This window comes from Pararge aegeria, chromosome 16 (genome assembly GCF_905163445.1).
Source record: "Pararge aegeria chromosome 16, ilParAegt1.1, whole genome shotgun sequence".
NCBI classification, from domain to species: Eukaryota; Metazoa; Arthropoda; class Insecta; order Lepidoptera; family Nymphalidae; genus Pararge; species Pararge aegeria.
Genome location: NC_053195.1, coordinates 1,165,288 through 1,189,327, shown reverse-complemented (window position 1 = coordinate 1,189,327; position 24,040 = coordinate 1,165,288). Strand labels below are relative to the sequence as shown.

At 35.5% G+C, this 24,040-nt stretch overlaps 2 protein-coding genes across 2 annotated transcripts in view; both read left to right on the top strand.

The window, feature by feature from the left end:
- Positions 1-24,040, top strand: part of LOC120630470 (knirps-related protein-like) — a 121,261-nt gene that overhangs the window by 1,546 nt on the left and 95,675 nt on the right. The window lies entirely within an intron of this gene.
- Positions 7,455-9,117, top strand: LOC120630468. Its single transcript, XM_039899710.1, has 2 exons — positions 7,455-7,639; positions 7,746-9,117. The coding sequence occupies exons 1-2, from the start codon at positions 7,601-7,603 to the stop codon at positions 9,081-9,083; spliced, it is 1,377 nt and encodes a 458-aa protein (XP_039755644.1). The 5' UTR covers positions 7,455-7,600; the 3' UTR covers positions 9,084-9,117.

The following is a 24,040-nucleotide window of genomic DNA, read 5'->3' as shown; positions in this document are numbered from 1 at the left end:
AACTGACGTCTTTAAACACATACTTTAATCAAGATAAATTAATTAAGTTAAAAGGTATGTGCTTATACGACTGAGTTTGTAGTGGACTTTTCTGTACAACGCGAATTTGTACCGCGAAAAAACCGTTTCTGATTTATAAGATGAGCTAACATAATTTTTATTTGGAAGTTTACGAAAGCCAAACACTTATTTTAGTATTTATATGCCTCTCGTTGTCCGGCATAAACTTTATAAATACTGCATCGATTTATTTCCTTTCTTTTATTTCGTCTGATAGGTGCGGTCTTTAAAAATAATAATAGGCTACCTAACTACTACCGCAGGAAACCAAAAATTCCTTATAATGTTTTGGAAACTTATTTAAAATAGAATACAGAATGATTCTAGGAAATAAGCAAGCATATTCACTTTACATATTAAAATTAACTTTTCATATGATTATTTCTTTTCATTGCGTTCGCAACGCCCAAAGAGTGGTAAATTTTTTTAAATCGCTTAAAATTAGGCTCATATCGGAACAGAAATTTATATTAGCCTGGCTCAATTTTATATCAAACCCAACTTGGGATATTTAGAGTCATTCTAATTAAATAATGGCCCATGGGCGCATTGGGCTGCTTTCTGAGTCCAATGCTGGGTTCGATTCCCACAACCGGAAAATTTTTGGGTGATGAACATGAATCTTTTTCAGTGTCTGGGTGTTCATCTGTACTTAATAAGTATTTATGTATATTGTTTATAAAAATATTCACCAGTCGTCTTAATACCCATAACACAAGAACTATGATATTATCTGGATATTTTTTATAGGTATTTCCCTGAGGTAATATAAAAAAATAAAATAAGAAGGTAATAAATTATGACTTTTCTGCAAATGACATAAAAACAATAGGTTACAAGTAATAACATTTATGTAAGATTAGTTATTAACTGGAATACGGAATTGTCACCGACCACCGTTATTTCATGGACGATCTTCCTAATAAAAGACTTAAACGCGCTTCCATTTTAATGGCATTTAAAAACATCCGTCCCTACTTAACTCCTAGCTTTAATCCTATTACTAAAATTAAAGCCAATAATCTTGCCAAGTTATTGGTTTTGCAGATTTAGTATTCGTAATACAATTAAACTAAATAAATTAAATAATATTGAAAATCATTATCGCTATACGAAACATTATACCTCGAATCCTAACTAAGATAATAAATACAAAAGTGTGTTTCCTTGTTTGTCTTTTCTACACGTTCTAAATAAAATAAAAATCTTGACTGGATTTTTAGCAAAGAGTTAGTTGAAAAGACCGAGAGTAACAAATCAGAGAGTCCTGAAAAAACGTAAAATTCTCAAGGGTGGTTAACAAGTACATTCGTATTTTGCGCGAATTCACCGCGGTTAACACAGCTAGTTGAATATAAATTAAATAACAAAACTAGTAACCCACCACGCCAATACGGGTTGGTGACTTGATTGGTTCTGATTTTGTTAAAACTTTATCTTTGTAACGAGCTGAATGAAATAAAATATAATTTTTAAATAAACAGTCTCGACGGCGTGGAATATTATAAAGAATGTTGGTCATTTCCACGTTGAGTCAGCTGATTCTTTACGCAAATATGAACAAGCAGTCCTCTTCTCACCTGAAAAGGCATCCATGCGTAATGTTATGTCGCTTAAGAAATTATAATGACATATTCAGAATATCCTTCTTGGGCAGCTTTAGTCGGTTGAGTATATTGTTCAATAATTTTGACGATTTCGCACTTCATAACGGTCAATTCATATTACCAATGCGCACTGGGCCAGCGTGGTGGACGGCATATAAACCCTTCTCACTGTGGGAGGAGACCCGTGCCTTATAGTGGGATATTACTCTATAAGTTAGCCCTTGTCTGACATTTGACCTGGTAAGAGATGATTCAGTCAAAGATGGTAGCGGGTTAACCTGTTAGGGGTACGGCAGTTATATTAATCTCATACTCCTCATCGGTACGTAGGTAGGTCACTTTATCTTCGGAGTCTAAGATATATCGGTTTTCCCAACTATATGCCTTGTACAGTATCACGCATCATACTCAACTTACTATCTCTTATTTTGAGCAGTTGAAGACGTACAAATAAACTACGTTATGAATCCATATCATTTGACTAGACATATAATTAAAAGCTAATTTCAACAAGAATTACTATGCGATTGATGATAATCTCGTAGATAAGCTGTGATACAATAAAACGTATTTTAATTTGAATCTTTGAGTTTGCAAGCTGTAAGAATTTGAACAAAATGTAAAAAAATCCTTTATTTCATGTACGCTTACTTACGTACGATTTCGATTTTATAATTTCCGAATTTTCTCTGGTCTGGTCTGGTTGGCTTTGGCCGTGGCTAGTTACCACCCCACCAACAAACACGTGCCGCTATGCCATTTAGTGTTAAGGTGCGATGTCGCGTAGGGGTATGACTACTGAGAGAGTATTCCCTAGCAGGTTAGTCCACTACCATCTTAGGCTGCTTCATCACTTACCACCAGGTGACATTGCAGTCAAGGGCTAACCCGTAGTGGAATAAAAAAAAAATCTTAGTGCCTATGTAAGCTTTTTGACATCGCCATAGGACACGCAAAAACACATATCACTATGACCCATTTAAAAATCAATTGAACAATTGACCATTATGTTCGTAATAGTACAAGTTATTTAAAAACAACGATAAAAACGATACTGAGGTAGACAATACCGCCGTGGGAGATGTTCCCACGTGGTTAAATGATACCACACAAAAACACTGTGTCATTCGTGTTCGACTTAAACAGGTAATAAGCGTTGAGACGGCAGTACAATGACGATTGTTGGAAAACGGCAGAGATAAGGCATTATGGAGGCAGAATTATGATAACTCGGCTCGCGATTTGAGATAATAGGTAGGTTTAAATGGGCGGATTTTACGAAATACTCGTACCTACGTTAGTGATTAATCTGATACTACGAGACGATTCCCGGGTCTAGTAATATCACCCTTATTACATACCCATTACCGACCCCCTACAGGGTATAGACAGCGTCCCTCTCAGGAAGAGAATGGCTCAGGTAGACTTCACTCGCCTTTAAGAACATTACGGAGAACTCGGAGACACGGTTTCTTCACTATTTTTGGTTTACCTCAACCGTTAAAGCAAAAGATATTTAACTATATAAATAACTATGAAAAGAAGAACATATCTTATTCTATTCTAAAGGTTAGGGGTACGCGGCTGCCGGGGATTGAACTCGGTACACCCTTAAGACAGGTAAAGTCTTCCCCATTGCGCTATTACCACTTCAAAGCTTGGTTTAAAATTCTAAGTTCATTTATTTCAAGTAGGCCTATTTTATAAAAACTTTTAAAACGTTAAGTCAGTCCGTTTGTAGTGACTCTACCACCGGTTCGGAAGGCAGATTCAACTGAGAAGAGCGGGCAAGGAACTCAACAAGGAACTATAGCTAGCTAGTAATTGTTAGGTGTTTATTTTATCTGTCAAGAAATATTAAGTCCTCTGAAGAAGTATATAATTTACTTGTCCACCTGTCCTGTTACAGGAAAAATGAGAAAACGTTTTTACATGGTATTATGAAAAGCTAAGTAATTCCTACTACTTCTTTCACGTAAAATTAATGATTCCATCACGCTTAATTGTAGCTTCAATTCATTGCCAGCTATGCTTTCCATCTTTGTGCTGAATTAACTCAAGAAAGACATAAAAATGCGTATGCTGGAATTACAGCCCCGCACTGGTCAGCGCAGCGTTCGACGACGCCCCACAAAGTGGACAGACAACACAAATTTCGAAATTTTGAACTCTAGTAAAGACCAATGTCCAGCAGTGGACGTCTATCGGTTGATATAATGATGGTGAAATTGTATAAAATTTGCATACAAATAAACACCTCAATTTTTACAGATTGCTAAAGATAAAAATTATTATAAGAGAGATGACTCTAGAGTTGATTGTCAGACTGTCGGTCAGGCAGCCTTTCTTTTACATATACAGAAGGTGAAGAAGAAAATAAGTCATCTAGCCAATTCTGATATCGGAGAACAGCTAGACTCTGAAAGGTGTTTGGGATCAGAGACCGGAATGTCTTAGGTTTGCGAATATATTATAACAATCCAAGTCAATTAGGTGCGGTGAGAGCTACACCGCGGACACTATTCAGTGTTAATTGCTTTTAAAACACCAGTTTTCCGTGAGTTCTCTCGTTAAATAATTAGCGCACAATCCATCATCGGCGCGGCGTTTTGACACTTTTAGAAAATACTAATTGCCCACAAATTATCGTCTTGCCCCATCGGCTGCCGAACGCCATGGAATTGTCGCAACCGACCTTTCAACTGACTTTCGAAACTGGCTCTATTTTTTTTGAATACCCATTTGAAATACAATATTCTACCGTGCTTTATACAACTACAAGGCAATAGCTAGGATCATGATCGTCATCATATCAACCCATTAATGGCCCACCACAGGGCACGGGTCTCCTCCATCAATGAGAAGGGGTTAAGGCCGTAATCCACCACGCTGGCCTAGCGCGGATTGGTGGACTCCTTACACCTTTGAGAACATTATGGAGAACTTTCAAGCATGCAGGTTTCCTCACGATCTTTTCCTTCACCGTTGAAACAAGTGATATTCTTTTGACCATCAAAACGGCCCACCCTGCTTCCTGAGCCCAAGGCGGTGGGTTCGATTCCCACAACTGGAAAACGTGAATGTTCTTCAGTGTTTGGGTGTTTATCTGTATATTATAAGTATTTATGTATATTATAAAAATATTCATCAGTCATCTTAGTACCCATAACACAAGCTACGCTTACTTTGGGGCTAGATGGCGATGTGTGTATTGACGTAGTAAATGTATTTATTTATTTAATATATAACAAACTTCGCCTATCATTAATTAGAGTATAACCAAATGTATTTGAATCTTAATAAGCCATCAGTGACTATATATTTCTAACTAAACACACCATGTAGGTTGTACTACAAGAAGTTCATTACAAGACATAATGGAACCGGCACTCATTAACCAATCACTTTTTACTGTGAATACCTGTGCCTAGGCGCCTTATTAGGTGTTTTAGAGCACCTTAATTAAACGCTTTAGAACTCTGTAAATACCTTCTATAAGAAACTCAAGGTGCATAATATAAGTGATAGGTACAGAGACTGATTATAAGAACTTTAAATTCATCATATCAACCCATTAACGACCAATCAAAGACACGGGTCTCCTCTCGTGAGAAGGGTTTAGACCGTAGTAGCTCTGTTTAGAAGCGATGGTTTCCAATATCCAGGTATACCATAATTACTATTGAAAAATAGGCCTCCTCAATCGCCCGCCTCTTGTGTATACGTATTTATTTACTCAAGCTTTTATAACTTCTTTAACTTTTCTCACGAACCTCTTACTTTTCTGAGTTATGTGCGTTTTAAGTAATTCACATATCAGTTGCTACAACGGTGAAGGAAACCATCGTGGAACCTGCATGCCTGAGAGTGCGGCATAATGTTCTCAAAGGTATGTGGAGACCACCAATTCACACTGGGCCAGCGTGGCGGTCTTAACCCCTTCTCGTTTTGGGAGGAGACCCGTGTCCTGTAGTGGGCCTGTAATGGAAAATAATAATAAAAGTAGTCGCCCTGATCCCCGGCCGTCTGGTCTCTGGCCGTCTGGGTAGAGTGTAATCCTCCGCCCGGTGCAAATATGTATTTATGTAATGTATATTTAAGTGTATTAATCTCTATGTATCTAAGTAAGTATATTAATGCTCATTTTATGTATTTATTTTGTACACGAGCGTGAGAGTAAATCTCGAATAATAATTATAATGATATTTATTTATTTGCCAAATTGTGGGTACATAACAAGCACACATTTCATTAAAAAGACCCATCACAACCGACTGTCACAGACAGTGTGCAAATGTTTTTTAAAAATAAAATATAAATTACAATTACAAATTTTATTGTACGGTTGCAAAAGTTAACTAAGTAGCTATATTACTGTCACTAAGGTATTATTTTATACTATAATAGTTTTTTTTGTTGAGAGTTTCAAAATTTGCTCGCTTGAATTTTACTTGTGGTAGATTTTTGTGATTATATATTTATTAATGATGAAGTAAATCATAATTTAAAATAACTATAACTTACTCAACCTTTATTATTATTAACAACTACTTATTCGTTTACCTCTTTAACTAAACTAGCACCTTTAGAATATTCTAATAAAGTCTGACCGAATTTGTGTACGTATAACATTTTTTTTTACACGACGTACATTAATAGCGCTCGTAAAATTGATAAACGACCAAATAAAATAAAAGCGTTTATCTAGCGTTTTGTTTTATATAACAGGTGTATTTAATTATATTTGGATAGCTTACGTACAGGCATACATAAAGCAGATATTTTACTTTGGCTCAAATATTAATTGCAGTTAAACCTACGGGGTCTAGGAAAAGCTAAAAATTAACCGATAAGTATAAAAATTAGCGTTCGGTAGACTTCTTTACGTATTTGACTTCAGTGCCTGAAAACTAAAGTCTTAAACAGTGCGTTCCTGTGATAACTTACGGATCTGAAACGTGGTCGCTTATTATGGGCGTCATAAGAAAGCTAAAAGTTACTGAGCGGGCGTTGGAGAGAGCTATTCTAGAGCTATAGGAGTATCCCCAATTTAAATAAGTATAAGTATACTACGACAATACACACAACGCCATCTAGCCCCAAAGTAAGCGTAGCTTGTGTTAGGGGGTACTAAGATGACTGATGAATATTTTTTTTTTTTATGAATGAAATAAACATAAATACTTATAATATACAGATAAACACCCAGACACTTAAAAACATTCATGTTCATCACACGAACATTTTCCAGTTTCCAGTTCCATGTTTCCAGAAAGCAGGGTCGCTGCGCACTGCGCCACTAGGCCGTCTAAATTGACCCTGCCGGGTATCGAACGCGGTACCTCCAACTTAAAACCACATCGCTCACCAATGTGCAAAAGGAGGATTTCTATACAGAAAAACTCAATACCTAACAATTACTGGCCCGACCCGAGATTGAAACCCGTCTTGATCCATAATAACCACTAAACCGATGAGGCAGCTTGTCATATAAATAAGTTATATTATAAACATAATAATGAAAATAGACATAATTTTAATTTTAGTTATTATTTTCGAAATGGCATCATATTTGATTGGAATAAATAATGCCTTTATTCAAACGATTTTTTTTTAAATAGCACATTCTAAATTAATGTTTAATCGAATCAACCTGCCGAAGTGACAGTTAGAGTCGATTTAAATCCACGACTAACCAATTCGGCTAGATTCCCACCTACAACTAACAAGAAGAAGATATTTCACTACACAGAGTTGCACTTCCTCCAAACATAAACTAGTATAGATACTTCAACTCAGTTGTGCGCGCGGCCCTATGTGTGCGTGCGCTTGTAAATATACAACTTTCATTCGTGTGGCAGTGACGCGGCAGTCGTCGTTCGAGCAAGACGTGTTCCTATCGCTTTTTCTTACGGGTACAGTCGTTTACGAAAATGTCTAGTTCTTCACGGAAAAAATGTTTAAGGAGTCAGGTAAATATTTTTTATTTTTAAATTTAGATGTAATGAATAGGTATTTATTATGATTCTATATACGAAAAAATATATCCTTGTTGACGTTTACGTATTATTGTTTTAGACTCGAGAAACCATTGCTAAGGTATACGAATTTCTGAAAATAGATGCGAGAGATATATTGGAACTAGTAAGTGATCCAGTTTGCAGTGCAAGTCCAATTTTAATATCGAAACTAAGTGAACATTTAAATAGCGTACGGAAAAGAACAGCAATGGCAGTGGGGGTATCAGAGAGAACAGTTACTAATATATTGGCTGAAGGAAAAGAATCTGACTCTAAGTTTAAATCTCCGCATAAAGACCGTAAAAAACGTTTAAAGAAGTTAGAATTAGACAACTTTAACGTTGATGTTATACGTTCCACTATTCAAAATTACCATTTAGAACATCGTGAGTTACCTACCTTGCTAAAGTTGAAAGGAATATTTCAAGATAAACTTAACTATGATGGAAGTATTTCGACTCTGCGTACAGCTTTGTTAAAGTTGGGATACAAATGGCGAAAAACTGTGGATAACAGACGTGTTATTATAGAGCGGCATGACATCCAAAAACTACGATTTTCCTACCTAAAAAATTTACTCAGATACCGTCAAGAAAATCGGTGTATCGTATATACAGATGAGAGCTATATCTTAACTAATCATGTTCAAAACAAAGGATGGGGTAATAAAGATGGACCACCTTTAAAGAGAAACCTGTCGAAAGGACAAAGAATTATCATTGTGCATGCTGGTTCAGAACAAGGTTTCGTACCTAACGCACTATTGACATACAAAGCAAATAGTGTTTCTGGTGATTACCATTCTAACATGAACGCGGAAAACTATGAAAAGTGGCTAAAAGAACGTCTAGTACCGAATCTTCCACCTAACTCTGTGGTTGTGCTTGATAATGCCTCATACCATAACGTTCAAAATGACAGAGCCCCAAATTCGAATTCCAAAAAAATAGAAATGCAGAGATGGCTGACAGAAAAAAATATAGCTTTTAATCAAGATATGAAAAAAATTGAACTGTATGATTTGATTAAAAAAAATAAAGAAAACTATATCTGTTACAAGATTGATGACATACTTCAGCGATATGGCATAAAAGTTCTTCGATTGCCACCATATCATCCTGAACTAAACCCCATAGAAAATGTGTGGGGAATTTTAAAAAATTATATTGCTTCGCGTAATGTCGACCAAAATGTGACGGAAATAATGAAACTCATAAATGAATGTTTAAGTCAAATTGATGAAGGGATGTGGGGTAATACTTGTCGACATGTACAAAAGAAAGAAGAAGAATACTATAGACATTTTGACATGGAGTCAGAATTCATAATTAACCTTGATGAGAGCAGCGAATCCGAAAATTCATCATTTGATTTTTCAAGTAGCGATTCAGAATAATGTTCAATAAATAAACATTAAATTACCAAATAACTGTTTTTTTAAAAAAAAACCCGTATATAACCCGTAAATAACTGTATTTGTATTTGTACCCGACTGTACCTCTTGTCACGCACACAAAGTCACTGTATATGTACAAGGTTTACCCACACATAGGGCCGCGCGCACAACTGAGTTGATGTATCTATACGCGCTTAAACATCGAAGTAATCGATAGAACATTTTACGATGGTGATTATAATTTTACGTCCCATGTCGCCATGGGAATCTTCCGGGTGGTACATTTCTGGTACAAAGGTACAAACACGAAATGGTACAACTTCATTCGGTTGGAAACGTGAGCGCTCGTGAGCGCTCGGAGGTTAACACGGTACACCCTATTGGGACTGTCGTCTATTTGGGACGTTTGCACTGGCGTTCCGAATGGCATTTCGATATCAGTTCAATAATCTCAGAAATTCAGAGTATTGATTCTAGCAGCCACCAAGAATTTTTTTCGCTTTCTGCTCGGTTTTAATCTTAACGTACACGTACGTAATTGCGTACGTAGGTAGGTACGTGAATCTATGAACTGTAAAAATACAGTTGATATGTACATGTACACACTGTGCGTGCTGTGTACTTGTTTAATAATGATCCTACTCCATTCTCCTCTACTCCATTCTATTTTAATAGAGTTCTCTAAGTTTTTCCACCATCATCATCAATATAAGAAGAATAAAAAAATAAAAATTGATCCCTTAGCACACACCTCAAATTGATGGAGCCTATCTGCGTTTATAATTTAGAAGCAATTAAAATATCACTTATTTTAACGGTGAACTATGGTGAAATATCACTTATCTTCACCAGAAAACCTGCACGCCTGAGAGTTCTCCATAATGCTCTTAAAACTCCCCATTTGCCCTATTCGTAAACTAAATTTGTTTTCACCGCCATTTTTCTATAAAAATTACAAATCAATCTGTTAAGGTTTTCGCGCTGTGATGAAAACAAAGATGTATTCTTTGACGTGGACCTGTTTTTAGCTCCTTAAAAAAAAAATTGAAATTGCATCTTTTGAAAAATACCTATAATGTACTTTAATACCTCTTTAACTATCTCTTTTTTGCACTTGGTCGTCGTGGTGGAAGATAGCCTAAACCCTACTTATTCTGAGAGGAAACGCATGTCTGGTAGTTGGCATATATTGAAATGATAAAGATTAGTACTACGATAGATTCATCATCATCATCATAATAATATCAAACCAATAACGGCTAACTACAGGGCACAGGTCTCCTCCAACAATGAGAAGATACCGTTATTAAATAAATATTACTGTACATTGAATCTTTTTTGAGCAGTGTTATTGGAACTTCTTCGATGAAACCTCTTTTTTAAACTGCCTGTTTTTTTTCTTAATTCTTTGATAGGTTAGTACTTGGCTTTGTATTTACCTATGGTAAATAAGGGCATGAATTTTTTTACCCATGATTATTTAATATTAACTTGAATTCATCTCATCAACCCATTACCGGCACGCTACTGAGCACGGGTTTTCTCCCACAATGAGAAGGTGTTTTTAGCCCCCAGTGCTGATTGGTGGACTCATCATCTTTGAGAACATTATGTAGAACTCTTAGGCATTCCTCACGATGTTTTCCTTCCCCGTTGGAGCAAGTGATATTTTAATTGCTAAAAACGCACATAACTTAGAAAAGTTAGAGATGCGTTCTGGGGTTCTGACTCGCCCCTCCGAAAGTGAAGTCGAAGTCCTACCCTCTGCTATCACCACTTCACTTAGATAAATTACTTTTAAAAACCACAGATAATACGATCATAAAATATATGTTTAACGTGGCAAACTCTACAATGTAAAATCTGCCTTAGTGCTACATGAACGACATTCTTGTTTACGGAGCCTGGCAGTTACATTTTATCGGGGTTTCGTGATGTACCAACTTCATTCAAGCCGTTTATCAAACTCTCAAGTCGTTATAGGCAATATTACTTTACCCTAAAAGCAACATTTTCTATAACGATTTCAATAAATTTGCCATAAACATATCTAGCTGGCCCCTAAATCTATATTATATTGAAATTGTTACTATAAACGCAATACCTTACAACAGCAGTTTTAGCACCTCTTCATTTATATATACTGTCAAATGAAAATGGCAGTTTTTGCACTGTTTCGCAAATGGTAGTTATGATACATAAACTGTGATAAAAACTTATTTAAGATTTTAATATTAAGCTTAGACAATCCCTAAGGTGTAAATCATTGCTCTAACCAGGTTGCTCTTTTAATAATTTTAAATAAGAATGTGAGATGGTGAAAATAAATAAGAACACCCGTCTAAGTTTGGTGTGGGCTTCTTCTTAGATCAGAGCGCGTTTGGAACCTTCGTAGTTTTAAGTTTATGAATATGGTTATCGCCATCATCTCCTTCTGTGTACACATTTCTTATGTGATTTTCGCATCATAAGTGGCATCTAAAGGCCTAAAATCTGAATAAAGATATTTTTGACTTTGACTTTGACTGTAATACATAAGCCTCACTCCGAACTATAGGTCTACCAACAACCATTGAAGTAACGTGTATTTTCTTCACTACTCTTCTTTTCTCTTTTGGAGAACGAGCCGACAACGATTACAATATTAAATATAACGATTTCGCTATTGTATATAATTTATTTGTTGAGAACATAATAAGTTATAAGCATTCTGCAATTTTAACATAACTATAAGGTTATATGAAACATATAGAAAAAGATAAAAATTAATGATATTTAACTTATAATTTCTACAATGTAGAAGTATTATTAATGGTTAAATGTACATTTAAATAAAAATTAATAAATTATCATTGTACCACTAAGTTATAAATAAATCTAAAGTTCTTCCTAAGTCAAATCTCCCTATAAACTATTTTTTGCACTTAATTCAATAACAAATACTGAAATTACGAGTAAAATTTAGTATAATCTTAGAACCAGTATCTACGGATTCTAAGATGCACAAGAAAAAGTGTTTAATATTTATTGAATATTTTGTCATTGTGTTATTTTTATTCATGGGAAAATAATTAAAAAAAAAAACTTGTAGACACTTCCTATAAGTAGGTAATGCGTACGAATAATAATAAAATAAGTCATATAACAAAACTGCCCATCCTTCTTTGTCAATTAAAAAATACTTGCACCAAAGGTCGACAAACAATCAATCGGAATAAACAGTTATTAATTTGTGTCATCAAACAATACCGTCTTATTGAAAAAGCATCATTAGTTTTTTTATCACTCACTCACCCTCAAGTAGCATGCAAAGCTTTATATATCATTAATTACAATGGCGTCAGTTAATGACTATTAATTTTAATTAAATCGAATCGAAACTTATTACAGTGTGGTCCAATTGATAAGCTCATAGCCTGTAATGATTTTATATTTAGCCTATTTAATTATTCCTTTACCTTACCTACGATTTCTGTAATTTTCTAAAAACATGTCTATTGAAATTTAGAATCATACAATACTAAATCTTATAAATCAAAACGGTCCGAATACATTCTATGCAAAATATAACTCTAGTCTAGATGCAAGCAAGCGGTGCCTACGCAAGATTTTGAGGTATTAACTGACGTCCGATGAAGATTGCTTTATTGTTTCGAAGGCCTTTGTTCACGCAATCATAAAATTTAAATGGAACCAAGTAGACCTTAAAACAAACTAAAACTATGAGAAACATGTGCCAACAAAAAATCACGTCAATATGTTAACATCTTTTGGAAGTTAAATCTATAAATCCGTTATGGTCCTGTACCTAAAAACCCAACCAAACCACTTAAAAAAAATTCACTCACTCAAGTCAATCTGTCATAAAATTGTAAACTTTTGAATGGACCTCCAGATTTCAATACTACGCTTATTAAATCGTTATTCACTTATTCATTGTACCAAATGTGCAATTATTTAAAGATGATTTCTATCACTCCGTTCGCATGAACACTTGCATCACTCAACAATCTCTAATTACAGTGTAGCGAAAATTTGATGGTACTACACATGGCCAACTTACGTTTGCACTCACAGAAACTTAAGTTCGTTCGAAAATCGGCGCTTCGGTGAGTTCTCTGACCGCAAAAACCACTTGGCACGAACCGTTGATATTTAATTTGTCAATGTTTCTGTTGACAGGCTTGTTATTACGTTTTACTTTTTTTTTTTTTTTTTCGTTTTGAGAAATCGTCTTGAGTGGTGAAACACGGTCGTGTGGTGGGTTTAAATGTCACGCGTATTGTTGCGCTGTTTACTTACGACGTTTTAAGAGCAGGGGATATCGGCCCGTCGATTATGATACCGTTATTAAATAAATATTACTTACTGTACATTGAATCTTTTTTGAGCAGTGTTATTGGAACTTCTTTGATGAAACCTCTTTTTTTAAACTGCCTGTTTTTTTTTCTTTAGTCTTTGATAGGTTAGTACTTGGCTTTGTTTTTACCTATGCTAAGATTTTTTTTACCCATGATTATTTAACATTAACTTTAATTCATCACATCAACCCTTTACCGGCACGCTGCTGAGCACGGGTATCCTCCCACAATGAGAAGGTTTTAAGGCCTAAGTCCACCACGCTGGGCCAGTGCGGATTGGTGGACTTCACATACCTTTGAGAACATTTTGTAGAAACTCAGACATGCATGTTTCCTCACGATTAATTCCTTCACTGTTGAAGCAAGTGATATTTTAATTACTTAAAACGCACATAACTTACAAAAGTGAGAGGTGCGTGCTGGGATTCGAACTCGGCCCCCCGAAAGTGAAGTCAAGCTCCTACCAAATGCATTATCACCGCTTAGCCTCAGTTATTTATTTGCAATTTAGCCAGTTGTTGCCAGCCGGCTATCATTTGAGATGATAAATATAACTGACCAAAATGGTTATTAAACCCAAGATCTTCCAATTAAAAGCAACATCGCAAACCACTGCACCTAAAAGCCCAATAAAAAAGGAAGACAGTTTTTGTTAAAAGTCAAGTTGCATATTTTTTAGCTTGTTAACCCTCTTCGCTCAGGAAGAGTAGATATCTTAAACAGCTCTACACGACTATTGGCGCCGTAAAGTCTGCGATTGCACAACGTAGATTTACGCTCTACGATCAATAATCGTATTCTATATATACATTTTTTTTATACGAATTGTTTTAAATTTAACGATTATTTTTTTCGCGAACTCCAATAAAAGTGTGTAATATTCTGAGGGTTCACGTATATGTATGTGTATTACTTTATTCCACCATAACGTCTAAATGCCTTACCAGATTCGAATGTGTATATCGATAGAATACATGCATGATCCCGAGTGATATTTGTTTTGTATTTAATTTTCGATTCGTATTTTCAGCTTTAAAATATAAACTTAATAAAAACATGATTACGCAGGCAACCAGAATCATAAAAACAGATACAGCTCGTCTAAATAAATAAGAATTAAAATTGTATGTTATTAAATACAGTTCTATAGGTGTATTATCTTCAATAATACTTAATATTACTTTGTATGTCTATAAATAAAGCAAAATTTAAATTAAAGTAAATTTTATTTTAATGATCTATCTAGAATGTACAAAGTCGGCTTCATCTATAGATAAAATCTAACAAGTTCAATACTTTACAGTGTACAGATTCGCTGGAATAATTATTATATATAATTAATGACTCACAAATAAGTTAGGTCCGACAAAAAGGTGTTTAGCCTTGGATACATATTACTGAAGTATTTCTCTGTGATTTCAATATACTCATAAATACATCTCAAAATTAGCACGAACAATATAATAATAATATATCATAATTTCGCAATTTTTGCTTGCCTGTCTGTTTGTCTGGAATAAAGTGTATTTTTTTTTTATTTCTTCACAGAACCCCCTATGAATCTTAAGAATCTTAACTTTGATGCAAAGGTAGTAATTTATTATCTACACCGCACAACATGTCAGCACATCGATAAAACCTAGGGGCTATTTTACTTTGACGCTCACACTAATCACCTTATACAAGTGCCGTTGCATCAGCCAAAGTATGAATAACCAATGGCTCGCTCGTTTTTAAAATTTATAATTTTCCCATATCATTTTTTTCTCTAACTCCCTGACGAATAATAGTTACACAATCGCACGCAACTGCACAGCGGCTAATAGAAAGTCATATCGCAGTGATATCGTGTCGGACACGCGTCGTCGACACAAAGCGCAACCAAACGTAATAAGTAGCAATAGCTCGTAGGCCAAAAGCGAGCGGGGAATTCGGATGAGTTACTCAATGATTCAAACTAAGGAGAAAGAGTATTTTAAACTGGCTGTTTACAGATCTGCATTATGAATTAATAAACTTTTATTTTACACCACAGAGAAAATTTACAGAGATACAAATACAACAGCACAATAAGGTAGAACGTACAATTTGGCGGCCTTATCGCTAAATAGCGATCTCTTCCAGGCAACCAAAGGCATACAAGAAAATGCTATAAGAAATAAGTAGGTGGTACAACAAACATTATTAAATATTAGGATTTAAAACTAAATTAACATAAAACATAAAATAAATATAAAATAAAATAAACATTATGCTTGCTATGCGGTATCGTACGAAAATCAGGAAGTAAAAATACTGCTATTGGTGTTAAAAAGACCCATTTCCATAGTAGTAATGATAATAATGATCTTAAATATAGTTCAACTGGTACATACCACGACGAGACCACGATTTATGCAACTGGGTCGAAATATCGACAAACCCAAAAATATTATCGTGGTACCCGTTGAACTATATTTAAGAAATGTTGATTAACCACGATATATTAATAGTTAGTTTAAAATCTTTAGTAATGCGATAGTCCACCAATCTGCACTGGGCTTGTGGTGAACTACGGCCTAGACCCTTCTCATTGTGGGAGGAGATCTGTGCCCTACAGTGGGCCGGTAATGGATTGATGATGATGACTCCTAAATAAGCCAGCAGCTCTGGGACTACAATAAGTAGCAATAACTCGGTTGACATTTACTATTGAATTTCAATTTTATGACCTCGCCGCGTCGTCCAGTCCGTGATTGATTTTCACAAATAACACCTGAGCGCATTGTACTGTCAGTCTGGTGAGATTACCTACGCCTCGCATTCCCCGTGAATCTCCTATTTCTATTAAAGCTGATCGCGCATCTGTCAACGATGCAGACGCCGCAATTGCCGCACATTTTCCTGGATTTATGATTGGCAAAGTAGGACTTGTACGTTGGCCTAACCACTATCGGAGTCCAAAGCATCGTAAGAATGGTTTCACTCTGAAGATTTCAGATACCACCACAATCACTATGTTCAGAGGTCACCAATAATTGGTCCCATTCTGAAGATTTCAGATCTTACCATGATCACTATATTCAGAAATAAAGAAGCGTTTACAAAGATGTATTACTATTAGGAATTGGCCACAATTTAATTCTACTTTTCTTACTCTATTGTAGCGTTGTGGTGGTGCCTAGTTTGTTCACATCCTAGCAAGCATCTCTAACTTTTCTAAGTTTTGTGGGTTTTAAATAATTAAAATACCACTTTCTTCAACGGTTAAGGAATACATAGTGACGAAATCGACATGCCTGAGAGTTCTCCATAATGCTTTCAACGGTGTGTAAAGTAGGCCCTCAGGACCAGGCCCTAAGCCCTTCTTATTCTGACATGACAGCCGGCTGGCGCAGTGACCCTGCTTCTGCTGTGTTATGTAGATGGATGTTTTTCAGTGCCTAGGTGTTTATCCGTTTATTATAAGTATTGTATTCATAAAAATATTTATCAGCTATCCTAGTACCCATAACACAAGCTTCGCTTACTTTGGGGCTAGATGGCGATGTGTGTATTGTCCTAGTATATTTATTTCTTTTTTATTTATTTTGGGAGGAGACCCGTGCCCTGCAGTGGCACGGTACGGGTTAACCCCTATGATATAATGATGATTAAGACTTGCTCTGTTGTATTCCAATCGATATTTTATAACTGCGCCAAATATTTGCGGTGCGCGCGGTTGTACATGTGTGACCACCTCCACTCCTTTTTCTGTTTATTGTGTATCGGTTTATTAATTGTGAAACACGTTATGACGGTTCCGAGCGACCCGGTGGACGCGCAATACCGCAATGGGTATTGAATTGAAATTATTTATATCTTCTCTACATATGCGTAATCGTTTGTATTAAATTGGTTATAACAGTTCGCATACGACTTCTATAAAGTAATACATTGTGATATTTTACATTAAATTCAACATAGATTGAGTTGGTGTTTGGCCTCGTTACATGAATGTATCCACTCTAAGCTTAATTGCAATATTCATATCAACCCATTACCTCACTCACTATAGGACACGGGTCTCTTTTAACAATGAGCAGGGTTTAAGCTTTAATCCACCACGCTGGCCAAGTGCGGATTGGTGGACTTCACACGCCTTTAAGAATAAATATGGACAACTTTCATTCATGCAGGTTTCCTAACGATGTTTTCCTTTCTTTACATTAAAACAAGTGATATTTAATTACTTAAAACATAACTCCAAAATTAGCGGTGCGAACTAGGCCGCTTCGGCAGAGAGGCTGATGTCCTATCCATTAAGTTATTACTGTTTCTTAAAGCTTAACATTCATCAATAGGTTATAACAGTCCTCTGTTATACTAAATACCTTAAGGTAAGTTTTATCCATAATAACCACGCTGGGCAGACGGATTAGTGATCCCAGTAGATGGTAATAGTACCGCAGATGACGCTGCTATATCTTCTTACGACCAAACCCAGGGCGTATTTAAATGTACAGCGATAATTCTGACATCGCACACAGCTACAGAATTAACCAACTCACTATAAGAAGTGTTATAAAACTTCTCGTAAAAAACGAACGTAAACTGACAATAACTTAACCAACTAACTCAACACAACGTTTAAATTATTATTATTAAATGAAAAGTGAAATAATACTTCAGAGGCTTTAGAGGTACATTATTAACTGTCTCTGAAAATTATCTGTGAGACCGAAACGCTAATAGTTTTTGAGTAAACCACTGCCAAAGTTTTTTTCTGAAACAAATCATATACAGTCACATGCAAAAGTAAAATAAAGTGACTCCTGTCAGTCAATTAGGTACGGGTCGCGTAGCGTAGGTACTATGCATGTGTCAGTGTTTTATCTTCAATAGAGTTGTTATAAACACTTAAAATGATTTAATATTCATACAGGGTGATTCCTTATGAAATACACTTATGCACTCTTCAACAGTATTTCTTAACTCCCTTGCACGTTGTATTTAGGTTAGAATTATTTTGTCGTAACCACATTACAGTATTAGCATTTCGAAGAATATAATAATCAAGGCCATAAACTAGTTCATAGTTCAAGATAGATCGTAACAACAATACCGTCGCAAAGTGCTGTAATTAAACATAACAATAGTCGCATTACGTCACACCGACGCGACGTCTGCTCTTGTAATATTTATAATTACGGCAAGATCAAGGCACGCGGAGAAAGATTACGGTCAAGAATAAATGAACACGTTTTGCATTAAAGATTTACAAGAATCTTGTACATTCTGAGCCACAGAACACCTACCCTTTTGTGTTTACCGGAATCCTTAGCCTCAGAGCACCCACTAGATACTGTCTGGTATGTACACAGATAGTGGGTAAGACTTCGGCCTGCCTTTCGCGGAGACAGAGTTCGAGCCCCGGCATGCACTACTTACTTTTCGGAGCTATGTGCGTTTTTAATTTAAGTGATTTAAATATCACTTGCTTTTAACGGTGAAGGGAACATCGTGAGGAAACCGATATGCCTGAGAGTTCTCTATAATGCTCTCAACGGTGTGTCAAGTCTACCAATCCACACTGGGCTAGCATGGTGGACTACGGCCTTAACCCCCCTCATTGTGGGAGGAGACCCTGTAGTGAATCGGTAATGGGTCGATGGTATGATGGTGATGATGATTAATTTGCCAAATTGCGGGTACACAAGTAAACATTCAATTAAACAGTCCGTTCAAAATCGACTGTCACCGTGACAGTTTGTAAAATTAATATAAATTACAAATGACCTAATTTAAAAAAAAAAATAACACAATAATCAGAATAGGTAATATAAATAAGATTTATAATATTAATTAGAATTAATTAAAGTAGATCTCATAGAAAATAAATAAAACTAAATCTTTTTCAAATCATTAAAGTATCTAAATCTGAAATATTCATCTTAACTTAGTTTAAAATTAGCAAAAACTAAGTCATAATACCAGATCTTCATATAATTCGACCACTAAAACGCAACGAAGTGTACAACCAGCGTTTTTTACTATGCATTTTATTTGATAATTCGCTAATTTGCTCGCATTATAAGCTCGATGCGGTATCATTGTGACGTCAGCAGCTCGTGCGTGGCGCTCGTGGATAATTACAGCGAGCAAGATCAAGGTTACGCTGTGGTGTAAGTGGCGGATGGGAGCGGGAATATGACAGATATTTTTTACCGACTTACTTCTTAGGTTCTGAGCAAATTACTTCTGGCAAAGTTTTGTCTGTTATATCAGTCGGTATGTACGATTACAGATCATGTGTTCCTGAGATCGAATTTTTAAAGCTTGTTAGGTATTTAAAGGTTTCTTTACAAAAAATACTTACAAATATAACAATGTATTATATTATATATTTGAAAACAAAATGGCACATAAGATGTGTACATAACATGTGAAATACATGAAGAATAGATGATGGCGATGAGCATATTCTTAAACTTCAAACTAAAGCTACGAGGGTTCCAAACGCGCCCTGGTCTAAGAAGAAGCCCACAATAAACTTAACCGGGTGTTCTTTTCTTCATTCATTCCGACCGTTTCTAAGTATTTTAATTTGCGCAACACTTTAGGGCTCATTATAGTTAAACTATTAGCCGATAAAAATCGACTGCCGTGATGCTGTTATATCGCTTCAGCCTGACACTTGGGCTGACCGTATAATCGCCGTGAGAACTGGAGCGCAAAGTTTTTCACTCTTATCCGTGCACGTATTACGCTATTGTTGGCACTATTGTGTATTACGTACATACGTAATATCCTCTGCATGTTCCGTACGTATTAAGATCCGGGTTAAATCTCAAGGTCGAACCAGGAAATCCGTAAAATGTTATGTACTTACTGCCTTTTCCATAACCAATATATGTCGCTTTTCATACTGGAGCAAAAGCACACTTTAAATCAAAAGATGGTAGTCACTGGACGCCTGGTAGATGAAACATGCAAGTTCACAGTAAAACGTACAATTAATAAGATAATCTTACAATAAAATAGAGTTTCTTTAGTAACGTTAATTATTCAATTTATTATAAATATTTTTATTTATTTCACTGAGTACTTACTATAGTAACATTATTATGAAAATTAAGCTTAATTTGCTATAAGTACTTTTCGATAAGCAGGAGAATCGGCATGGCTTTCTACACCAAACATGTACTCTCTACGCACGTTTCGCCCCGACACCGGAGCATCCTCAGGAGATGTTGACTGTGGAATGAATAATTATTGTTGACACTTTACAATGTACGTGATGTGGAGGATAGAGATTGAAGAATTACACAATGCAGAATATCCTGCTTTTCGCGGAGTACAGCAAATTAAGCTTAATTTTCATAATGATGTTACAATAGTCAGTATTTTATTTATTTATTTACATAAAGTTTTAAAAAAAAAATACTTATAGCTAGCATCAGGAAACCACCCAGGTTTTTAATATATGCTAACAGAGAATTAAGTCTAGTTACGTTAACTACAGAACATTATTGCCAGTATAGTCTTTTTGTGTATAAAAATGATCATAAGTGACTTGAATAGAAGGATTTAAGTTTTTTCTTAATATTACGAGGATTAATATTGTTGTTGTAAATATTATATTGTAATATTGATTTGAATAAAAAGAAATTCATCATTTTCATAATATACCATGGAATTCCGCAAAGTAACGCCTGCTTCTATCCAACGACTATTGTAACATTATCCATCACATATCAACTAAAAACACCCATACGCTAAAACATGTTCAAAACTACTAAACACATAATGAGCTAATCCGACCAGGCAACCTCTAACGAACGTTTAAACAATACACTTGTTAATCGATGTTAAATAACATTAATCGTGTGTTGAAATAGTTTTCAAACCTCGAAAATGCATCGACATTATCAAACATGCTTGATAAAGTAACTATGAAATGCAAATAGCAGGCTTACAAAACCTGTGTATCTATAGAGTCAGCGCACATTTTATACTAAATAGTTGTAGTCGACTGTCTGTTTCTTTTGTCTTAATATCACATTTTCTGTGATCCAACGTAACTATTGCGATGAAATACTATATAAATAAATACTAAATACTGTAAAAACTCTCGTCGTCGTCAAGTTTATTAGTTACCCTGATATATGTTTTTCGCCATTTTGTTCTTGACAAACTTGTCCCTCGCATCAGCAGGTTATTCTGATAAATTCGGTAATTTTTAAGGTAGTGTTTATTTCTGGCAACATATCCACATATGACTGTAGACATAACCGGGTATTAAAAAGTATCATTTATTTATGTATAGTGTTAGAATTAAATGTGTTTAAACCTTAAATCGGTTTACTGAACGGCTTTAACCATTTAAAAACACACAAAGAGTCTTCATCATCATGGAAGAGCGAGATCTTCTGGCACAGGTTTTAAACTTAACAGAAGTTTTCCGCCTTATCTGCTATTGTTTTAAGTGAACAAATAAATTTTCATTTTCATTTCAAATTTTCATTTTCATCAATCCATTTCCCGGCCACAGGGCAGGGTATGAGTCTCCTCTCACAATGAAAAGGGTTTAGGCCACCACGCTAGCCCAGAGTGGATTGGTGGACTAAGAATATCAGAAACTATTTGTATACCAGAATCACACGAGAACAAAAATAGTGCAATAAACATTAAACTTAATTTACTTTATAATCTACGAATATAAGAAGAATCTATAAAGAACGCTCAAAAGATAAAAGATAAGACGAAAAAAGAAAACCATAGTATCAATTAGGTTTCTGAAAATAACTTAGTAACAAACCTGACAAAGCATATTTTTATCTAAGGTAGAGTGCGTTCTTACCGTCTTAGATAAATAACTCGTAAGCACTTGCAAAAGTCAACTTTGGATACAAATTGTACATTATATAACGTGTGTTATGTGTGCGGTAGGTACTTAGGAGGTTATTAGAAGAAAATCACTGGTTTGGTTTTCTCACAGTTTGCACATCGTTTAGTCTGTAATTGTGAAATATCTCTCGCCATTCAAGCTTTTTAAAGTGAGAACGATAGATGAGAATTGCATTAACAAGTAACTAGAAGTATTCATGCTTAAGTATACTCGGTATGCCGAAATTCGCGCAGACGGATGTTCAAACAATGCGTAATATCTATATTTGATATCGACTGACCACTTTGTTGGGGGCTGGCCAACGCTGCGTTTACCGTTGCAGGGTCGCTATTCCAGCTCTCTAGGATCCCAACGTCCATCGGTTCTCCGAGTTATGTGTCCCGCCCATTGCCACTTCAGCTTCGTGACTCGTTGAGCTATGTCGGTAACTCTCGTTCTACGGATCTCCTCATTTCTGATGTCATCACATAGAGTTACTTTTCATTGCCACTTGAGTGACCCTGTGCTTTCCTATGAGGCCCATTGTAAGACGACATCAAACAAGTCGTTGGGAGCCGTTGTAAACAAAATCCTGTGCAATTTATTCACACACGGCAGAAGTGTAACTTCTGAAAAGTAGCCTACGAGAGATTGAAGTGGATGCAGAGTATCAGAACTATTAGGACAGGGTATTTATCAGTATATTATAAGTATTTACGTGTATTATATTCATAAAGATATCCATCAGCTATCTTAGTACCCATAACACAAGCTATGCTTACTTTGGGGCTAGATGGCGATGTGTGTATTGTGTTGTATATTTATTTTATTTTATTTATTTATAATGTAAGGTTTATCATTTAGTTTCCAAGAAAACAAGAATAGGTAAAAAAATGTAAAATGTTTTCTACCTCACTCTATCCTATACATTCATGTGTTAGTTTCTCTACAGACTTATTTTTTTGATTCATCGAGTTTGAAATCACAACGATTCTAAAGAACTTTTACTTCAAAAAGTAGAGGATTTTAGAACTCCCTACAAAAGACCTGTATGATGATGATGATTTGTTAATCTTATCTTTGCTATAAGTAAAGATAAGATTAACACATCATCATCTTATCTTTACTTTAAGTAAAGATAAGATAAACACAAACAAAGCTGAAGAGCTTGTCTTTTGGTTGTTTGGATCATTGAATATGATTCATCATCATTATCACATCAAACTATTACAGTCACACTACAGAGCACGGGTCTCCTCCCACAATGAGAAGGGGTTAAGGCCGTAGTCCACCACGCTGGCCTAGTGTGGATTGGTGGACTCCACGCGCCTTTGAAGAACATTATGTAGGTTTCATCACGATGTTTTCCTACACCGTTAAAGCAAGTGATATTTTGATAACTTAAAACGCAACATTAGAAAAGTAAGAGGTGCGTGCTGGGGTTCGAACTCTGCCCCTCGAAAAGGAAGTCAAGCTCCTGCCCAATTCGCTATCACTACTTCTGAATGTATTAAATAAATTAAATTGAATTGAAATCGAAAGCTTATAGAACAGTTGAAACAGTAAAAACAATTGTACTTTGGACGTCCCAAGGTGCTGCAATAGTGATTCTGCGCCAAAAACCGCAAAATGGATTTTAAAAATCCCGCTGCTTTACTTCCATATGACCCATATCCCAAATTAATTGATATAATAACTATTATGAACACAGAGAATGTTAAACTATAAAGAGCAATCTACTGATTTTC